Source organism: Bos grunniens, chromosome 11 (genome assembly GCF_055505025.1).
Source record: "Bos grunniens cultivar Pamir isolate PY7600 chromosome 11, Bosgru_T2T1.0, whole genome shotgun sequence".
Taxonomy (NCBI): Eukaryota; Metazoa; Chordata; class Mammalia; order Artiodactyla; family Bovidae; genus Bos; species Bos grunniens.
Genome location: NC_141175.1, coordinates 88,114,598 through 88,136,672, shown reverse-complemented (window position 1 = coordinate 88,136,672; position 22,075 = coordinate 88,114,598). Strand labels below are relative to the sequence as shown.

Here is a 22,075-nt window from a genome sequence, read left to right as displayed (position 1 = left end):
AAAACAAAAACTGGCTTAAGGCATTAGAAAAAATAATTTTAAAATGAAAAGAACTGAAATGCTTTATAGCTCTAATTTTTTAAAAAAATTACTAGGCATTATAAAAATAATTTCACAGTGAAGAGAACTTAAATGTTTAAGAGCTCTAATTCACAAAGCATTTTTTTAATTCCTTAATTTATTACACACTTCAGTGGTGCCATACATTAGGAGATTATTCCCAATGTAATGGCACAAAGTTCCATGAACTTCAAAAGATATGAAATCAGGGATACTTTTCCAGGAGAATCCCTTTAAATTAAAAAACAAAGAACAATCTTCCCTAGACGCAGCCACTAGCTGTTTATCTTTTATGTTCTCCAAAGTCAAACTACTTGAAAGAATAAACAACTCTATCTGTCTCCACTCTATCCATCCTTCTCACCTCTCAATCCCCTGTGATCTGGTTTATGTTCCTGCTACTTCACTAACGCTGTTCTGGCAAGGATACCAACAAGCACCTAAATGGCAAGTCCAGAACTATTTTCAGTATACAACTTGTGATTTGTTTGGCATCTGCAACTGTCAAACTCCCACCTTCTCTAGCTTGCTTCCCAGTCACGGCTTTCTCCTTCCTTCCCCACTACTCTTTGGTTAGAGCTTCTTTCTCTGTCTTTTCCTCAAACCACTCCTGCAACTGGCTCCTGCCTCTTCTTGTTCCACGCTAGTTCTGTTTGTTTCAAAGTTCTTATAATTTTACCCACAGTATTGATGATTCCCAAGTACACATCTCTATTCATGAATCCTCTTCTATATCTGCTTTACTACCCTTTTTATTTCTAACTCACTTTATAATTTTCAAACTTCTCTCTCAAGCCAGAAACCTGGAAATCATTCTTGAATTATCTTTCTTCGTCATCCCCAATACCAAGTCACCTCCAAATTTTATGGATTCTTTCTAGTTATAATGTTTCATAGGGAATTCCTTGGTGATTAGTGGTTAGGATTGGGCTTTTACTGCCAGGGGCCCAGGTTCGACCCCTGATCAGGGAACTAAGATTCTGCAAACCACATACTGCAGCCAAAAAATATAATATTAGAAGTAAAAAATAAAATGTTTCATAGTTGATGACTCCTCTATTCCAGCAGTTAATATATCATTTCTCATCCTAAACTATTACAATTTTCCAGCCTCTATTAACAGATCTTTTCAGTTCATCCCCCAAACTAAGGTCAGAGTGATTTTCTAAAATCTATTTAACACTATTCTATGCTTAAACCTTTCAACAGTACAACAAATAAATGCAATATATATTACTAGACTAGACCCTGGACCAGGAAAAAAAAAAATACTACAAAGATTATTACTGGCACATTTGGTAGGAAAAAAATGCTATAAAGATCATCACTGGATTGCTTCTGGGCCTCTAAGATCAAGTAAGGTCATCACTGAAATATATGAATATGGGCTATATTACATAACAGAACTATGTTAACACTAAATTTCCTTAATAATGAACTATATTTATTTAAGGGAAAGTCCTTGTTCTTAGAAGATACTCTCTTAAGTATTTAGGGACAAAGGGGCATAAGTCTGCAAACAAGTAGCAAACGACTCTGGGGGAGGGGCGGGGGAGGTGGGGGAAGGCCATGAGTATACAGAGAGAACATGATCCAAGTACATACAGCAAAATGTTCTCAACTGGTGAAATCTGGGTACAGTATACAGTTTGTTCAACTTCAATCAGTTTGAGATTATTTTAGAATAAAATATTTTTTAAAAATTTCCAATGTAAGACAGGAGTTTGAACTCCTTAGTTAGGCTCTTCATGATCGGGCTTTTGCCCACCTCTACCATTACAGCTTATAAATTACAACTGACACCCCTACCTTCCATACACAGTAATCGCAAATTTCTAAACATACCATACTGCTTTGTCTCATGTCAAATATACCATCTCCACGTCCTGAACCTTGGCAAACAGCTTATTTTTTATGATGCTGTTCATGTCTCACCTCCTCTAATTACACCCTCCTTTCTACTTCCACAGACTGCAGATCCAAATAACCACTCCCTTCTTTGTACCCTGGGTACCACTGTACCCTGTGCTGACTTCTCCCATAGCATCTCACTTACTGCACTGCACTTTTGTGATTTATGACTCTGCTTCCTGCTACTCTAAGCTGTGAAGGACAAGAACTGTGACTTGCTTGTTCCCAATTCCAGCACAGTATTTAAATTGGATGGATAGATTAATGAATATGTTATTAAGAAGGGAAACACACACACATGCACACACATACATACCATATCCATGTCCTTGGTTAGTTTAGTATTTGTATATTTTAATTTTTCTGACTTATAAGATAGTATAATGTACTGGTAGAGTACAAGCTTCAGAAGCAGACAAACCAGAGGGATCTGAATCATAGCTCTACTGTAACTCTGTAACTCTAAGTTATTTAGTTTTTAAGCCTCAAGGTCTAATACATAGTAGTTAATAAGTAGTTATTATTAATGTTATTATGCTCTCTTTGATTATGCCTATCATTTAGATTGCTTAAAATCTCAGATATTCCCAAATTACACACTTTTAAAAGTGTTCTCCGCCCACCTCCCCAAAACAGCTTTCAATCAACCTCTCAAGGAATGAAAAGAACCACCAATTTTTCACTAAGAGGTCAATCTGTTTTCAGTCTCTTGTGCCATTTAAAATCCCACATGAAGGTAAACACAACTAATAAAGCTTTATCTCTCTTGATATTCATAAATATCATCTGCTAAATGTTATTTTATGGTAGTTTTTCAAACAAGCCATTCATCAATTTCAAAAAAAATGAAAAGGCCATGTGATCAAAAACAAAGCAAAATACAGAATTTCGATATCACCTTTCAAGTACTCAGTAATCTAAAACAAAGAACTGTCTCATGCTGCTAACAAAAATTCTAAAGACCATCTGCTAAAGCAAATACTTAATTCATATGAAAACTTCCAAAATTCGCATCCATGACCTATTGTCCTTTACTTGCAAGCCAAGATTAATTCTTGAGTATTTTAGACACTTAGCAGAACAGAAAGGTAAGATTCACTTCTGGAGAGATATGAATAGGTGATAGCAAAGGCTAAAAATATCAAAAAGAAAGATTCTCAACATAGTCTGCCAGAGCAGGTTTTTTCCATGGAAAATACATCAAACTGAACAATACCAGATGATAGGAAAAGGGAGTAAGTATTATAGAAACTTCCTTTACAATTCAAAAACTACTTTAATTCTATAAAGAAATGGATATTGACAGTTCAGGAAGTATACATATTTCTTCAGAAAGGACAGAGTAGGGAAAAAAGTTGTTAAAAATTTTAAAACCATATACATCAGTTTTTGGTCATATTATTACTAAACATTCATCACCAAATTAACATATAGCAACCATTTCTAAATGTTTATTACAAATACTAGTTCCTGAATTCAAACAGAACACATTAAAATTTGAACCTGTGTTAGGAGTAACAGAAAAATTATTCCAGTAAAAGAATACTACCTTCCATTTTACTGAATTACCTTTCCTGTTTAAGAGCATATTCCAGCATTTTGATTCTTCTCACAAGATCCTTCTTCAAGTTTTCTTGACCTTTCCTTTCCCCCTGAAGAAAGGCAATCTGAGCCTGAGTAAGGAAAAGAAGGACAAAATGCAGTTTAGATGAAATAAACTTTTAAAAACTCAGCTGAAGAATCTTTGGAAGATAAAACAATTAAATATATAAACATTTCTTTTTACATATCTGTCACAAAGTAAACAGAAAGGCACTGGTTGCAAGGGGTGGAACGCTTAACTATTTTTTTTTAAAGGACATCTATATGCATTTTACTTCAGACTACAGATGTTAAGACAACCAACGTAAGTGCTGCTGCTGCTAAGTCGCTTCAGTCGTGTCCGACTCTGTGCGACCCCATAGACGGCAGCCCACCAGGCTCCTCCGTCCCTGGGATTCTCCAGGCAAGAACACTGGAGTGGGTTGCCATTTCCTTCCCCAATGCATGAAAGTGAAAACTGAAAGTGAAGTCGCTCAGTCGAGTCCAACCCTCAGCAACCCCATGGACCGCAGCCTACCAGACTCCTCCGTCCATGGGATTTTCCAGGCAAGAGTACTGGAGTGGGGTGCCACTACCTTCTCCAAACATAAGTGCAGACATATGCAAAATACAGTACAGTTTGCTCAAGAGTTTGTCTTTTAAGGCACTGAGGTGTGTTCTCCTTTATAAAAAACGAGGACTGAGAACTACCACAAGTCGTACTATTCCGCTTTTAGGTATCTATCTGAAGAAAATAAAAACACTAATTCAAAACACTAATAAGCATCCCCATGTTCACTGCACCATTATTTATAATAAATAGCCAAGATATGGAAACTAAGTGTCCACTGACAGATGGCTACTGAAGATATGCATACGTATGTATATATATGTATGTGTATGTATAACACACACAACTGAATATTTAGTTCAGTTCAGTTCAGTTCAGTCGCTTAGTCGTGTCTGACTCTTTGCGACCCCATGAATTGCAGCACGCCAGGCCTCCCTGTCCATCACCAACTCCCAGAGTTCACTCAGACTCAAGTCCATCACGAGTCGGTGATGCCATCCAGCCATCTCATCCTCTGTCATCCCCTTCTCCTCCTGCCCCAATCCCTCCCAGCATCAGAGTCTTTTCCAATGAGTCAACTCTTTGCATGAGGTGGCCAAAGTACTGGAGTTTCAGCTTTAGCACCATTCCTTGCAAAGAAATCCCAGGGCTGATCTCCAACTGAATATTACTCAGCCATAAAAAAATAAAATCCTGTCATTTGCAATAATATAGATGAACCGCAAGGATATTATGCTAAGCAAAGTAAGTCAAGTAGAGAAAGAAACTGTGTGATTTCACTCACATGTGGAATCTTACAAAAAATAAAGATGAACAAACAAAACAAGAACAAATACATAAATACAAAGAAGAGATCTGTGGTTACAAGAGGCGAAAAGGGTTGGGGGACAGGCAACGTGAGTATAACGGGTGAACTGTACGGTAGTAATTGATGGTAATTGGACTTGTGGCAGTGATCATTTTGCAGCATTTACAAATACTGAACTATAATGCTGTACAGTTGAAACTTACACAATTTATTTTCAGAGTGAAGATGAGGAAAGTGGGTAAAGCAAAATCATGAGTTCTTATAATAAGCCTTGTAAAGTAAGAGTTCTCAGAGCTTCACCATCTACTTAAATTTTATGATGGATTCCTTGTCTCCAGAGACTATCCTGGACATCTACAAATAAGGAATAACTGCCTTTTCTCAATCCCCACCTTTAACCCCACCCCCATTTAGATTCGAATATGCAGGGATAAAGAAAGTGAAAGGTGGGAAAAGGAAAATCAGAGCCAGTGGCCCTCCATAATTTCCTGGCCCCACCCAAGTATTACTAAAGAAAGAAATAAAGAAAAAAAAAAAAACCTACATTTTAACATGAATTAATTGTAATACTCTCATCTTCAGTCAGACAAAAGGCAAGAGGAAAGAACAGTCATTCAGAATAACTAAAAAATACATTTAGAACTGAAATAATACCTTCTACTTACGGAATTAAAAACTATCTTGCAAGTACTAATCTGTTAAGGTAACTCATAACACCACTAGGAGAGTGGCAGGAGATCTATCTACTTAAAGGCCCTCAAAGACAGCTATCAGGTTCACTATTCTCACATTCTTTCCCCTCTCATTTGTATTATATTAACTCAGATAATGTTATTTATATATCCACAGTGCTTTCCATTTAAGTAAGCAAGAAATTACATTTAATGATGGACCTTACAATATCCCTAAGAAATTGTGGATGATCCAACTAAAGGTTTAGTGAATGAACATCAAACTTCTTAGTCTAAACGACACCCATTTTTCTCTTTTCAGTACCATAATAAACATAAAATCCAACTCACTGAGCTTCTTATAACTTTGAGAATGTAGGTACTGTCATGTTTTTGTTGTCATTTCAACAAACTCTTAAAATTTATATTGCAGTTACTACAAGGATTATTTTTATCTTATTGAAATACATAAAAATAGGCTAAAGATGATTCAATTGTACACAAAGAGGAAAATGTATCAAATATCTGTAATATCTACACTAAACAATTATAAAACTTTTTGAAATTATTTGTTCTACAATGAGATTATTTTATATAAGCAGAGTAATAATACATGCATTAAAAAGTGACAAAAATGAATGTCCTTCAAAAGGATATGACAGTCCAACTTATTTGGTCAAACAGTGCTTTGGCCTAGAAGACAGTCTTCAAAGTGGCTTTAATAAAAATAATAATAATTTAACCAGTATAATCAAATAATCAAAACAATTTTTAAAAATTACCAATTTCTTCCTTTCTATCCCATTTGACTAGTTCTGTATTTCTGCCACCATTCTGTATTTCTGTCCTGGGTGATTCTGACACTGCAGCCTCTAATGCTCAAAAATCTTTACTGTGACTCATTCCCCAACCCACCAACTACTTCTTATATTTCCAGGACACTTGTTTCCCCATCCTCCTATCAATTCACATACTGGACTATTTAAATATTTAATACTAAAAGATCCAGAATTGTTGAAAAGAAAGATTACAAAGAAGATGGAGGTGCCTGGAAAAGGCAAAACAAACAAGAATAATAGGAATATTGTGATAGTTCCTAGTGATCAAAGAATATCTCTGTGACATTTCTGCCACAGATGCAAAACCTGAAATCAATCATACGGAAACATCAAGCAAACTCAAGTTGAGGGGCATTTTATGTTAACATTCTTATAATCTTCAAAAGCGTCAGGTCATAAAAGTCAAAGAAAAACTGTTTCAGATTGAAGGAGATTAAAAAGACCTGAAAACCAAATGGAATCCATGATTCTGTTCTAGATTTGGCTATAAAAGGACATTATTGGGAAAACTGGCAAAATATGAATGGGATAATCAAACGGTAGTAATACATCAGTGTTAATTTCTACATCTTGATGGCTATGTGTGGTTACACGGGATAGTACTTGTCTACAGAAAACAAACACTGAAGTATTTGGTGGATGGCAATAGGTCATCAGGTTGCCTGGCACCTTGCCCTCAAATGGTTCAGAAAAAAAACTTATTTGTACTGCCCTTCCAACTTTTCTGTCAACAGGAGATTTCTGTTTTTGAAACAAACACTATGCCAACTTCCTTAATATGATAAGACACAAACAATTAAATTCAAAAGCCAGTACCACGTGTAATAGAGAAACCTAAGAAGTAATGACCATCAGGAACAAAACAAAACAAAACAATTTCTTACCACAAATATTTAACATTGCTCTGGTGGTGGCCACTGTCATTAGTCCAGAAAGAAGTAAGTTTGGAAAAAATGAAAATAAATTTAAAAAGATGCATGCAACCCAATGTTCATAACAACACTGCTCACAACAGTCAAGACATGGAAAGAACTCAGTGCCCATCAACAAATAAATGGATAAAGAAGATGTGGTGTACATATACATATATCTACAGACAGAGCAGTATTCCCTATATATACGTATGATACACTGGAATACTACCTTGCCGTAAGAATGACATTCTGCCATTTGCAGTAATAGAGATGAACCTGGAAAATATTATGCTTAGGAAACTAAGTCAGAGAACGACAAGTACTGTATGGTATCACTTGTATGTGAAATTTAAAAAATAGTACAAATGAATGAATATGCAAAACAGAAACAGACTCACAGATATCGAAAACAAACCTGTGGTTACCAAAGGGGAGAGAGAGGTAAGTGGGGAGGGACAAATCAGGAGAATGGGATTTACAGAGATAAACAAGACTATATTGTATAGTACAGGAATTACAGTCATTATCTTGTAATAACGTCAATGAAGTAAAATCTATAAAATATTGAACCACTATGTTGTGCATCTAAAAATAATATAATACTGTAAATCAACTATACTTCAATTAATAAAAAATAAGTTTATAAATTAAAAAAGGAAATAAAATCATATTATTTCCAAATGATTTGACTGGATACCTGGAAAATCCAAGAAAAAATAGACTATAAACTATTATAAAAATATGGGAATTTCAGTAAAGTGAAACCCATGGGCTTCTATAAAAACAACCTGTTAGATGATATAATGAATGAAAACAATTCCATTTATAATAACAAAGTGATAAGATTAGAATAAATCTTACAAGAAAAAAATAAGAGGTACACAAAGATTACTTTAAATGCTACTGAAGAGCATAAAAAATGACATGAACAAATGAGAAGCAAAACTGTGTTCTTAAACAAAAAGACTCTGTATTACAATTTTATTTTTCCCTAAATTAATCTTATAAAATTATGCAAGCCCAATTAAAATACAAATACAATGTTTTTAAAAACATCACACATGAGCCTAAAGTACATATGGAAAAATAAATAAGAATAAAAAAAATTCCAAAGCTCTGAAATATTTTAAAACGTATCATCATTTACAGTCACTTAAAAAGTGGTAATGATGCACAAAAAGACATACCTATGGTACAGACAATCCAAAAACAAACCCAAATACATACAGGAATTTAAGTATAAATTAAAGGTGACACTGTACATCATTAGGGAAAATGTAAATTATTCAATAAATATTGATGGCAGCCATCTGGAAATTATTTCTCATATCAAAACAAATTGCCAAAAGGATCAAAAACTTAAAGGAACCCAAAAGTATTAAAAGAAAAGGTAGAGTTTGTTTTGTTCTAATAATCTCATGGAATGTCTTTTTGAAAATAAGACAAAACCCAAAGTCATAAGAAACTAATAAATTTCACCTCAAAAACAAAATTTATATATGGTAATTTAAAAGTTGCTGAAAAACTATAACAAATAAGACCATTTCTTTTTGACAAAATGTCAAAACAAAATCAGAGAAGTAGTAATGCCACAAATCACAAGGGTTTGTTTTTCCTTATATATAAAGAGCACCTACAAATTAATAAGGAAAACATCAAGAATTCAACATGAAAAAACAAAAAGAACATGTTGATAGAAAGGAAATACAAAAGCTCAAACATATTAAAAAGATGTTCAGTCTCAAAAGAGAAATGCCAATTAAAATTATAGTCATATTTCTCCTTTTCATCAGCTTAATAAAGTTCAATAATTAGATAATATGTTTGGAAAATGCAACTGTATGTTGACTGTGATAGTGTTAAATCAGGTTCACCACTACTGTGGACAATCTGAACAAGTAGATAAGGTATGAATATAGCTTTTAAGTGTTACAAATAAAATATTTGTAGTACAAGTAAAACTAATAGTAATGGCACTATTTTTCAAGAGAAAATTTTGGAATTATCTTCAAGGACAATAAATATTAAAAAATTACATAAGTTTTTTATACTGTATACCTAAAAACAGGCCTCTAATTTCCTAGCCATTAGAAACAACAACAACAAAAAAAACAGTAACTAGATATTTTACAACTTAAGTCTACATGATAAATAGGAAACTTGTTTTTATTATTTTCAATTCTAATTTGTCAAAAGGATACATATAAGGAATATAAATCTGCTATATCTAAGTAGGCTTACCTGCACACATGGGAGTATCTAATAACTAAATTATTTTAAATAGTTTTTGAGACCATTTAAATTATCTTGTACTCTAAAATTCTACAGGGTTAAAATTTAAAACTGAAATCAATGAAAAGTATATTCAAAAAGAAATGTACATAAAATATTAGTTTCGGTTGGCTATTTTTCAATTGTTTTTCTGTTATGTGCTATGGGAAAGAAAGAACATTCACTTTTACAAAAATCTAAAATAAAGTGCCAAAAGACAACTAATACAAGTTTCTGTCAACAGAGCACAAACTCACAAATAACAAGAGAAATACATGAAAAGTAAAAGTTAATAAAATAGTTTACTTAAGCTAAAGAAGAGCACATAGTGAAGTTTCAACAATCTGCTCTATACTGACATCTTCATGTTTTCTATAAATTATACCTATGTCCTCTGAGACGCTTTGGACTACATTATTCTCGTGCATCTAGGCTGCTAGGTGTTTTTCTCTAGGCATACAACCGTCATCTCTAGCTGGCCCTCCCTCCTAAAGACAGTGCCGTCACTTGGCAGCATCTAACTTTAGCCTCAGAATCACCTAGAGGACGTGTTGAAACACACATTGCTTGGGCTGGCCCCTTCCTCATTTCTGATTCAACAGGTCTGGAGTGGGGCCTAGAACATGCATTGTTATTAAGTATCACACATTACCAGGTGATGCTGATGCTGCTATTCTGGGACAATACTTGGAGAACCACTGACCTACACCATCTGTGACATAGTTAGAAGGCCAAAAATAAAGCAAATAGGCTGCTAAAGAGCAAATAACTGAGCTGTCCCAGAACCCCAGCTCTTTACAGAGAATGATGAAGTCTTATAAATGTCCTCAGGCTGACAAACAGGTACACACTAGCTTTTTAATTCTCTTCCAAATTCCTTGTGTATGACTGTATTTCTAGCAGTCTCCTTATCAGAAAATAAAATCAACAATTTCATTCAGTTTAATAACATTTTTGCGGAATATCTACCACCCATCACAGTTCAAACTGCCATAAAAGAGAATATAGGAAAGACAAATAAACCAAGTTGCTACTCATAGTGCACTTTCAATTCAGTTTGGGTACAATACCAGTACACACATATATAAACCAACAAATATATATATAATATACACATACATATATCCATATATATTCATAAGATGAAACACTGGAGGCTACTAACAACTGGGGATTTGACTCAAATATTCACATTTATTCATCTGACAATATTAACTGAGCATTTACTTTATTGTTGTTGTTGTTCAGTTGCTAAGACATCTCTGACTCTTTGTGACCCCATAAACTGCAGCACACCAGGCTTCCGTGTCCTTCACTATCTCCCGGAGTTCGCTCAAACTAATGTTCGTTGAGTCAGTGATGCTATCTAACCATTTTTATTTGTACCAGGACAGTTACTGGCACTAGGGCTACGGTAGTGATGAAACAAGTAAAACAGAGCTCACAGTTCAGTGGCTGAAACATGCATGCTGAAGAGCATGTGCTGTATGCAACTAGAATCAGAAACTCCTACAAGTAAAAGCAGTAAATATAAAAAATAAACACAAATAAAATACAGTGAGATGCCTATTAATTCTGGAGTCAAGTACAAAACTGATGTATAACTCAAAAACTGTATATTAATCTGATATTAACTCTACAGCTAGCTTTATCTTTTAACAAACTGTGAGTTCCTTCAAATTTTCCTCATAAAGTTTCTGTGCCATTATTTTTACTTACCTAACATTTCAAGAAAAATGGGGTGGATTTTTTGTTTTTCACCACTCTGCTAAACACAGTATGTAGCTAATCTCATTTAACTGGGACTATCAAACAATTAAAATATTTTCTTTTATCATTAAATTTTTTAAGTGTTTATGACTTATCTCATTTCCAACCAGATTATAATCCCCTTGAAGACAGAAGCCCCCATTCATGCATTCAACAATTATTCACTTAATGCCTTCAATGTATGTGCCTCCCACTTGACTTGTATTAGGATGTAAAGGCAGGATTCCTGCATTCTACTAAATTATAACTCTACTGAATACAGTACCTACTAAACAATTAGAAAAAACTGTTCTGTCCCCAAGTACCTTAGTTATTCAATGTTATCTGATTAAAAAGATAAAATTTTAGTCATAGTAAATGACAAAGATAATAATAAACTAGAAGTATAAAAAATTAGTATAAGCCACAAATTGTTTTCCACATAGCTTTGATAACTTTTTCAATTCTTAGTTCTTTCATCTACCACACTGTCACTATGAAATGTGAACTGCAACTTCTATCATTAAAACAAAAGGTTTTGATATTAATATATGAAAATTATAAATATTAAATATTCAGGCAAAAGCAAAATGACCAAGGCAGACAGAAAATATAATAGAATCAATTTCTTAAAAAAACTTAGGATGCCTAATCCCTTGATAGAACACGTTTAAGCCTTTCTCTTATGTTTCACATGTAGGCAAAATCTTCCTGTTTACTTACATTACTATTTTACCTCTGAAAAGAATATAAGCAACCAGTTGTCCAAGACAGTTTTTTATCTTTTACTGTCTTCTGATAGTAAAAATATGCTATCATTATTCTAGTAATAACAGAACCCAAGTTTATGGATTGGATTGTTTCTCCCCCCACCACAACAATAAATTATATATAATCTTTTTTTATAATGACAAATAGCACATAATTGCAAGAAAATTATGTGAGAATAAAGAAATTCATGATCATGAAACACATATTTGGTGAAACATTAATAGTCACTAAGTGATTGAACTAGCAATTTGGCCTAACTATTAATAGAACCATCCTATAAATAATTGATATTACACACACACATAAAATGCTTATACATATTGAATAGGACTTAGAAAACTATGCATTTGTGAATGATTAATAAGCAATTTTCCAATATGCTGATGAAACCAGTAAAAAACAGATAACTATAAAAAATATATTAGAGAAAGTTTGGTGTCCTCTATTATCAGTTTTTATGGACTCATCGCTACCTTAACTCTTTTTCATATAATCTTTATTTATCTATTGCTTATCAAGTTTATTAACCTCCATGTCTGCTGATTCAAATTTAATTCCAGAAGATAATGCTGAATATCTATTAAATTTAATCTATTTTGTTCTTGCAAGAAAAATTTAAACTAAAAAAATTCTTCATTTTTCTAAAATAAAAAGAAAACAGCAAAATTTTTTATTTTCTAAGTATACCAGAGCTGTTGCTGTCTTTTTTTAAATAATGTAAGTATCACACAGGAACACATTCCTTTTCTGTCGCCACTTAGGGACCTCCTGGTGCTTTTGTAGATCAAATACCTAACACATCATACCCCATACCTTATCCCTGATAAGCTAAGGAGAGGCAATGATAATATTCAGCTTTTCCACTATGGCTTACAAAGCACTTTCACATACCTATCTTAGTATTATGTATCCTATTATAGTTCTTCACAGGTTTAATATGATCCAGGAATCAAAGGTTCCAAAAAAAGCATTCAATATCTAGTGTTTCTAAAGTTCATTTGTCACTTAATAATGGCAAATCATTTGACCTAAGTTTTCATTTCATTAGTAAAAATGCTGATAATATCCCCAAACTCAGAATGTTACTGTAAAGTTTAAACTACGTAATGTTTATGAAAGGGTCTAGCACATTTTGGCACCTTTCAAAGGGCCTATTTATTTCCTACCAAAAACCAAGTTAAAAAAAAGAGAACTACATGTAAAAAAGAAGCAAAGGTGATTCAAAATGGCCCCACCACCAATGACATTAATATAGTAATAAAAAAAAAATTGCTTGGACAAATGTGTATTTGAACTATTCAAGAAGAAAAAAAGAAATAATTAAAGGAAAGGAAAAAGTACTGGTTTTTTTCCCAAAGGGAATGATGTGTACCTAGAACACCCAAGGAAACTAGAAAAATTAAAAGATCACAGATGAATTTAGCTAAGTGGCAGTATATAAAATAAATCCATAAAACCAGCAGCACTCCATTATTTCCTTTTACAAATAAAGGGCAACAAATAGTTACCCTCCAAAAGTAACAAAAATAAAATCGAAAGATAGTTCACCAGGCTTTTCCATATGAAGTTTTCTACATGGCCTCAAGCCTTTGCTTCCTTTGCTCCAATTCAAGCTCACCAGAAACAATTTTTTGAATACTAATTTGATTCCCCAGGTTCTCTACAGCAGTGCCTGGATAGACGTTATAAGTCTTCTGGTCACCAGAAGGGCAATAACCACTCAAATTTAAAACAGAATTTCATCTCTTGTGTACTTAGTTACTAGGTCTCAGTTTCCCAAGAATCTGAAGTACTTACGATGCAATAATAAAGGGTTTGAACCTTATAGAGCAGAAGACCAAACGTTAGGATAACGGCTGCCCTTCTCCCATGCGCACCCTGTCCATGTTGCTCTAGGGCATCTCTCTTTCATGTTAACACTATGTATTAACAGTACACACTGAAAAGACAGTAACAGTAACAATAACAAATGAATAATAATACAATGTGTTCACTTAAAGAAGGATAAATATATAAAGAAAAAAATAAATATTTACAGAAAACTGTAAAGCACTCAAGAACAGAGCTGCCCACCTAAACTTTCTGAAGAGATGGACATTTCTCTCTCCGTGCTGTCTGATACAATGAGGTTCCAGAAAGATTAATAAATAAAAGCACTACTCATGTTCCTGACTGGAGAAATAATTTAACTAAGATAGCACTAATATCTAAGTAAATGTATAGATTTAAAGACAAAGTATTAAAAACCCCCTTGGGATAATTCACAGAACTTGATAGACATATGGCAAAATTCTCAGGAATGTGAAAATAGGAATAATAAAGGAAATTAGAAGGAAAAAACCTCCATATATTTCAGCATAGTCATGAGGCAAACACACACTAAATTTTAAAACATAAGACAGAATAGCTCCTTTCCAAGGAGAATTAAATAATTTTTTAAAGACATAAACCCACAAGATCAAAGATAATATAAAGAAGCCACAGGTATCAAGGGGTGAGAGAAAACAGATGAAGAAAGTGTACTTACTTAGCAGCTCAGAAACCTAAGTACCTACAGAGGGAATTCAATGAGAAGCTAGTAGATTTCCCCCAAAATACCTTGAACAGTTCAGAAATTAAGAGGTATGAGATACACAGATGAACAGGTGTGTTACAGGGCTTAAAAAAGGTGGAAGTTAAAAGTATATGAAATGCAGTCAAACCTATTGGAGTCCATCCCTACTCCAGGCAAGAAAGCAACTATTTCTAGCCCACCACCCAAGATACTAGACATTTAGTCTCTGAAGAAATGTAAACACAGAGGTCCTGACTCAGAACACCAGGTACAGGAGAGGGCAAGAATGGGGCAGTGACCGGAAAAAAAAAAAAAAAAACAACCAAGATGACTAAGTGAAAGCTTTAAAGGTAAAACCTGTAATCTACTTCCTATCCAGGTTCCATCTACCTCTGCAGTTAGGCTCTCTATCCAAGGCAGGTGATTAGACTACCATTTGCTAAAAAAAAAAACAGAAGAAAACTCAGAAGACAAAAAGAATTACTGTCATTTAAGTATGGCATTCAGGGGTCTTTGAACAACAAAAAAGCCATTTCACCTGAATCAGATTATCCTTCAGTGCAGGCCTGGTCATACTGTACTGAAGGCTCCATGTCTACACCTAGCCTAGAAACAGAGGACTCCCCAGCAGTTTATGAGGCTACATTCCTAAACATGGTCCATCCGGACATTTGAGAAAAGTCTCTCTCCAATAAAATATAGACAGAAACATAAGGATTAAAAGGAACACAAAGAAAAAAAGACAATACAGACACAAAACAAGTTTTCAAAAGATCTCCAACGGTCTCAGAGAAATACAGCTAACACTGACTGGGTACTTCATATTATAGGTAATTAATGCACTTAATTTTCATAGACTCCCATGAAGTGTTATTATCATCCCTGTGTAACTGATAGAGAACAATATGACACATAGAGATTAGTTTGTCCAGGGTTAATAAGCATGAACAGGATTCAGACCTGGTTCCAGAGCTAAACTTCTTAACAAATATACAATGCTTTGCTGAAACAAGAGATGATATTGCCTCCACAAAATAAAAGGATGCTATCAAAATGTTTAGAGATCAGAACTTTTTTTTTTTTGCAGTTAAGACTATTTTACTTTATTTGTGTAGTAAATTATATTAGATTTTTTGATAAATATTTTGGGGTTAGATGGACTAAAATTAGTAATCCTCAGTAATGCTGTCTCATCATATGGGCCCTAATCTTATCTAATAGATTACTTGAACAGTTTGGTTTTTTTCTTCTTCCAGTTTTATTCAGATAAAATTGACATTGACCACTGTATAAGTTTAAGGTATGTGGCATAATGATTTGACTTATATACATCACAAAATGATTTCACAATAAGTCTAGTGAATATCTATCATCTCATATAGATATAAAATTAAAGAAGGAAATATTTTCCTTATAATGAGAACTCTTAAGATTTGCTCTCTTTTATGTAACATATAGCATGTAAATTATATTTAACGTGTTGTACATTACATCCCTAGTGCTCATTTATCTTATAACTGGAAGTACCTTTTGGAAAACAAAACTCTTTGAAATGGAAAAGATGAAAGTCAAAATAGGAAAATAAAATATCAAGAGATACAGTGAAGGATTCTCTCACAAAACAAAAAAGGCAAAGAAATGGAAAACAGATAGACAAAGATAAGAAAGTAAAAAGATCAATCAAAAGGCCTAACACTCTAATAAGTAGTTCCTATAAGAGAGACTAGACACGACTCAGCGACTGATCTGATCTGATCTGATATGAGAGACTAGAGAAAATTCAGAAAAGGATATCAAGCAAATCATTCAAAAAAAATTTTTTTCTAGAACTGAAGGACAGAAACAAACCTACTACCAACACAATAAATGCAAATTCACCACTTACACCAAAACCTATCATAAAACTTAAGACAACCAGGGATAATCTTCCAAGACAAAAAAATAGGACAAATACAAACAGACAAGAATCAGATAATATTGAGGCTACAATGAAATGAAACAATATATTCACATTCTTTTCAACCATCAGTCAATCATTTTCAGACATATAAATTTTCTAAAGTTCTTTCCCATACATCCTTCCTCAAGAGACTAATGATACCATTAAAATGAAAGGATAAACTAAAAAGAAGACAAAGTCTTCAGAAAACAGAGGAGTTCTAACAATGGAGGGAAGCAATGAGTTCCAGGATAAAAACTGATTCGCAGGCCTAAAGAGCAAGTAGCCCACATTAGAGCAAGACAGAAAACTCCAGGAATAAGGTCAAGAGTTTTTTTTTAAAAAACAAGGGGGACAGGAGGCCCCCCTGGTGGCTCAATGATAAAGAATCCAACTGTCAATGCAGAAGACCAGGTTCGATCCTTGGTCTGGGAAGATCCCACATGCTGCAGGACAACTAAGCCCGTGTGCACAACACAACTACTGAGCCTGTACTCTAGAGCCTGAGAGCCACAACTGCTGAGCCCACAAATCGCATCTACTGAAGTCTGAACACTCTAGAGCCTGTGCTCTGCAACAAGAGAAGGTGTGACGATGAGAAGCCTGTGCACCGCAACTAGAGAGTAGCTCCTGCTCCCTGTAACTCGAGAAAAGCCTGTGCAGCAACGAAGACTCAGCACAACCACATAAAAAAATATTACAAATGGGGGAAGAGGGCCAGAGAAATTATCTGGTAAGTGTGATCACATGTAAATTTGTATCTAAAAGCTACTGAAGTTTGTGAATACAGCAACACTCAAAAAAATTAAACCATGGGGGAAAACGAGTTAATCATTAACTCCAAGAAAGCCAAAAACCTTCATAGGAAAAGAAAAAATCACAGTACACAATCTGGCTGGTTCAGAAGTGGATATTATATGTACATTCACATAATAATATAAACATTAACTATAAATACTGAGACATACTGAACAAAGTAAAGTGAAAATAGAGTGGATAAGTGAAAGGGGATGACATAGCTAAGTTTTAATTTACCATACATGAAGTCTATAGATATTATTTAAAACAGATAAAGAGAGAGTAGTTTAAGAATGTTGTTTTAAAACAGGAATAAATAACAAAAAGGAAAGTTAAAGAGTTTTTTAAAATGGTTGATTCTGCAGAGTTGTATTTGGAGGGAGAGAATGCCTTATCAGGGAACCTGGTTTTCCCATTAGTACTACAGACAGTCCCTGACTTATGAAGGTTCAGCATTACAATGGTGGGAAAGCAATATGTATTTAATAGAAACCGTACTTCACATTTTGAATTCTGATCTTTCCCCAGGCTAGCAATACTCTCATGATACTGGACAGCAACAGCAGTCAAAGCTCTCAGTAAGTCACACGATCACAAGGAGAAACGACGAATACACTAACAACCATTCGAAGCTCAAGACAACCACTGTTTTTTCCTTTCAGTACTCAATAAATTACATGAAGTATTCAACCTTTATGATAAAATAGGCTTTGTATTGGATGATTTTGCCCAACTTGCAGGATAATATAAGTGTTCTGAACACATTTAAGGTAGGCCAGGCTAAAGGTATCACGTTCAGTAGGTTAGATGTATTAAATGTATTTTCATCACGGTACTTTCTTTTTTATTTAATTGGAGGATAATTACTTTACAATATTGTGATGGTTTTTGCCATACATCAACATGAACCAGTCACAGGTATACGTGTGTGCCCCCTCATCCTGAAAACCCCCACCAACTCCCTCCCTCTGCGTTATCCCAGAGCACTGGCTTTGGGTGCCCTCCTTCATGCATCGAAATTGCACTAGTCCCTATTTACAAATGGTACATTCCCAACCCGCTTTTACCAACCCTGAAACTTCCCACTATAGAATCTGGAAAGCCAAATGCTTTCCTGGTTAGATTCTCTTACAGTTACACGTAACCAAGTAACCAATGAGACGTGTGCTGAAGATGGAGAGAAGATAATTCTGGAGAAAGTTTATCACTCACTGGTAAAGGAGATTCACTTCAAAACAAACAGAAAACCTCAAACTTTTCGTTGCTTTTTAGTGTGGTCCTGATGTCTCTAACCATAGTAATCTTGGAATCATAATGTAACAAAAAGAAAGAAAATAAGCCAGCACACTGGGGGTGAAAGACAGTAGAGGAGAACAGAAAGTTTCTTTATGTCCTCACTGACCAACTATACCAGTTATGTGAGATAAAAAGACTGCCCACCACCAGACTTAAGAGAAATATGAACTTTATATGTTATGTCTCTGTTAATAGGGTTTACCTGCAGCCAAAAGCATTCCTAAATGATACTAGTTTCACTATAGTTTAACATTTGTACTGTAATTTTTCACTAGTACAAAATAAACTGCCAATGATGATCTTCATGCATATACACTTTTAGCAATTTTGTTTATTTCTCTGGGATAGACTATGACAAGTAGAATTACTAGGTCAAAGTATAACAGTTTCCTCATAGGTATTGTTAATCATCTTCCCTAGCATTAAGTGTTCTCACTGATTTAAAAAATTCATAGACAGAAAAGGACACCTCATTGTGTTAATGTGCATTTCTTTGATGATAATTACTAATATGAACTATTTTGCCACATGTTGACCATTGTCTTATAACAAAGCCATCCAAATGCTCATAAAGAGATCAGTTCAATAAGCTACATCTTGGCTGCTTTTTAAAAATATTCTTCTTCCTCACTAGAAATGCTGAAAAATGGGGAAAAATCCAAACTTTATACAAAGATATAAAGGAAGAACCAAGAGATCCACTCCTTTACCCCCATTCCATTACTAAGAGGTTACCAATGTGAACAATTTGCAGAAGTCCCTTCTGAACTTTCCTATATGCAGAAACAGACAGGAAAAAAGGCAAAACTAACATCTGCTTTGGTTACATAATTACTAAAAATAAGTACAAGGACTTATATGTATAAGTCCTGGCTTTCCAGGTGGCACAGTGGTAAAGAATCTGCCTGCCAATGCCAAAGACACATAAAATGTAAGTTTGATCCCTGGGTCTGGAAGATCCCCTGGAGTAGGAAATGGCAACAGTATTCTTGGCTAGAAAATTACATGGACAGAGGAACCTGGTGGGCTACAGTCCATGGGGCCACAAAGAGTCAGACATGACTGAGCACACATGCACAACGAAAATATACAAAATTAATAGTTAACTTTTATTGAGCTCCTCCTATGTTTCACTGCTCTGAATAAGTGTTTTATTAACTCATATCATTGTCACACAAACAAAAAGAAAAATAAAATAGTTAAAATAACTATGTACAAGCATCATATTTAAATCATAGATGTTTACACTAACAGAGATCTAAAGAAAACTAAGACGCTACCGTCAGACTTTTATTAAGATAAGCTGCCTTACGTGTAAATAATATATAAAGGTAATAAGGATATAACGAAAAGAGCTTGTAAGGAGGGAGGATAAGACTGAAATAATAAGTTTATATGTAACTGATTTTACTATAAATGTGGGCATTCCATCTACAAGGCAGGTAACACAAGGCTAGAGTTTTCAGACTAGAAATACATTTGGCAATCTTGGTTTTCATATACACACAAACCTCTAACATTTCTAAAACAATTAAAGTAGCTACAAATGTGTGTGTGTATGCACGTGTATTTCTATATATTTTTTTTCCTTTTATTAATTTTTAAAAATAAGATTCGGAAAATACGGCTTTTTAAAATTAAATCCATTACATAAAATGATATCCATTATTTTAAGTGATGTTACTAATATAAATACAGATCCAATGACTTCATCTTAACCTACTCTACAAGTATTAGATTTTTTTTAGCTTTAATAAATAAAACTATCTTTCTGTTTCCTATTAAAACTGCAACACTAACCTGAAAAATTGCCAAAAATAAATTATAGGAAAAGAAAAATAATCCTACTTGTGAATATAGATAGAAGATGATCTCAATAAATGCAGAGACCAACACTCCATGCTCTTACAAAGGATATAAACAAGCACATCAGAGTAGAGGAAACCCAAAAGGCTAACAAATTTAGGAAGAGATGCTTCATCTCAGTGATAACCAGAAAAATTCAAATTAATTTAAATAGGAGATACAGCTTCACATTTATCAGACTAGCAAAAATTAGAACTCTAGAATATGCCAAGTGTAAACAGCACTGTGCAATTATGCACTGCTAGTGGAAATAAAGACAAGAGTAATCACTCTAGAAACCAATCAGCAAATTACTTAAGTTTATATATACCCTACAAACCAGCAATTTCTCTACCCATTAATATGTGAAAGAAATTCACAAATAGCTAAAAGTAATGGTCTTAATATTCAGAAAATATCACAGATGAGCCTTGTTAAAAAGTGAAAATTATACAATTTAGTTTTTGTAAATAAAAAAATACATGCATAGGAAAAACAAAAATATTTTACAAAGATATATAAAAATCTGGAAGGACAATATGAGAGGAAACAAGACAAAAATGCATAAGTAAATTAAAGAAGAGAGGGGCTGTGTGCAGACCAAGATGATAATGTGCCACAGACTGAAAAACAGGAGATTTCAATCCTCTCACCTGACTTCAGATTAACAAAAACAATGACTTTAAGAATACTGAAGCAAAAATCCTAAATCCTAAATAAAATATAATCAAATCAAATACATCAGTGTATCAAAAGAAAATCGCTCCACAACCACATTTATGCCATTAGCAAGATAAATGAGGGAAAAAAATAACATATTATTTTAGGAGATCAAAAAAAATTAACAAAATTCATTATCTATTTCTGTTAATAACTCCTGGAAAACTTAGAAGAAACTTCCTTAACATGCTAGATAGTAGTTTTTAGAAACCATTAACAAATATCACACTTAATAGTTACACAATTTCCATACAACTTTTTTTTTTTTTTTAAGAACAAAAGGAGACCCTCCAGTAAGTATGACTATCATAATATGAAGTTCTGGGATTGATAGCCAATTCTAAACAAAGAAGGAATAAACACGAAATATTTACACTTGGCTTTTCTACCTAAAGTAACTAAACATTAGAAAGAATAAGTATTTCTGCAAGGTAACTAGATGACTTCGCACACAAAAGCACAGCTTTCCCAAATACTGGAAATAACCTGTTGGAAAGTAATGTGGAAAAATCCCACTCACAAAAGTAATAAAACCTATAAATTCTTAAATTTACTCCTAAGTATTTAAGTATAAGATGTCTCTACTTAAGGAAAGAGAGAAATCTTAACTGGAAAAACTTAAAATGTAAAGATGCAATTATTGTCAAGGCAAATACAAGTTCAATTAAAAAAAAAAAACTGTGTATGTTTATATGTGTATACACTAAAATTCGGGGAGGATACACACTAAATTGATACCAGAATTTACATCTAAACAGATTATGGCCAAGAACTGGG

The 22,075-nt window shown here is 33.8% G+C and overlaps 1 protein-coding gene across 3 annotated transcripts in view; it reads right to left on the bottom strand.

Moving 5' to 3' along the window:
* The window catches only part of STRN (striatin), a 110,675-nt gene that overhangs the window by 66,950 nt on the left and 21,650 nt on the right, over positions 1-22,075 (bottom strand). For all 3 annotated transcript variants that reach the window (XM_086327442.1, XM_086327443.1, XM_086327444.1), the window contains exon 2: positions 3,541-3,644. In XM_086327442.1, the coding sequence (XP_086183568.1) occupies positions 3,541-3,644 (104 nt within the window). The remainder of the gene's footprint in view (positions 1-3,540; positions 3,645-22,075) is intronic.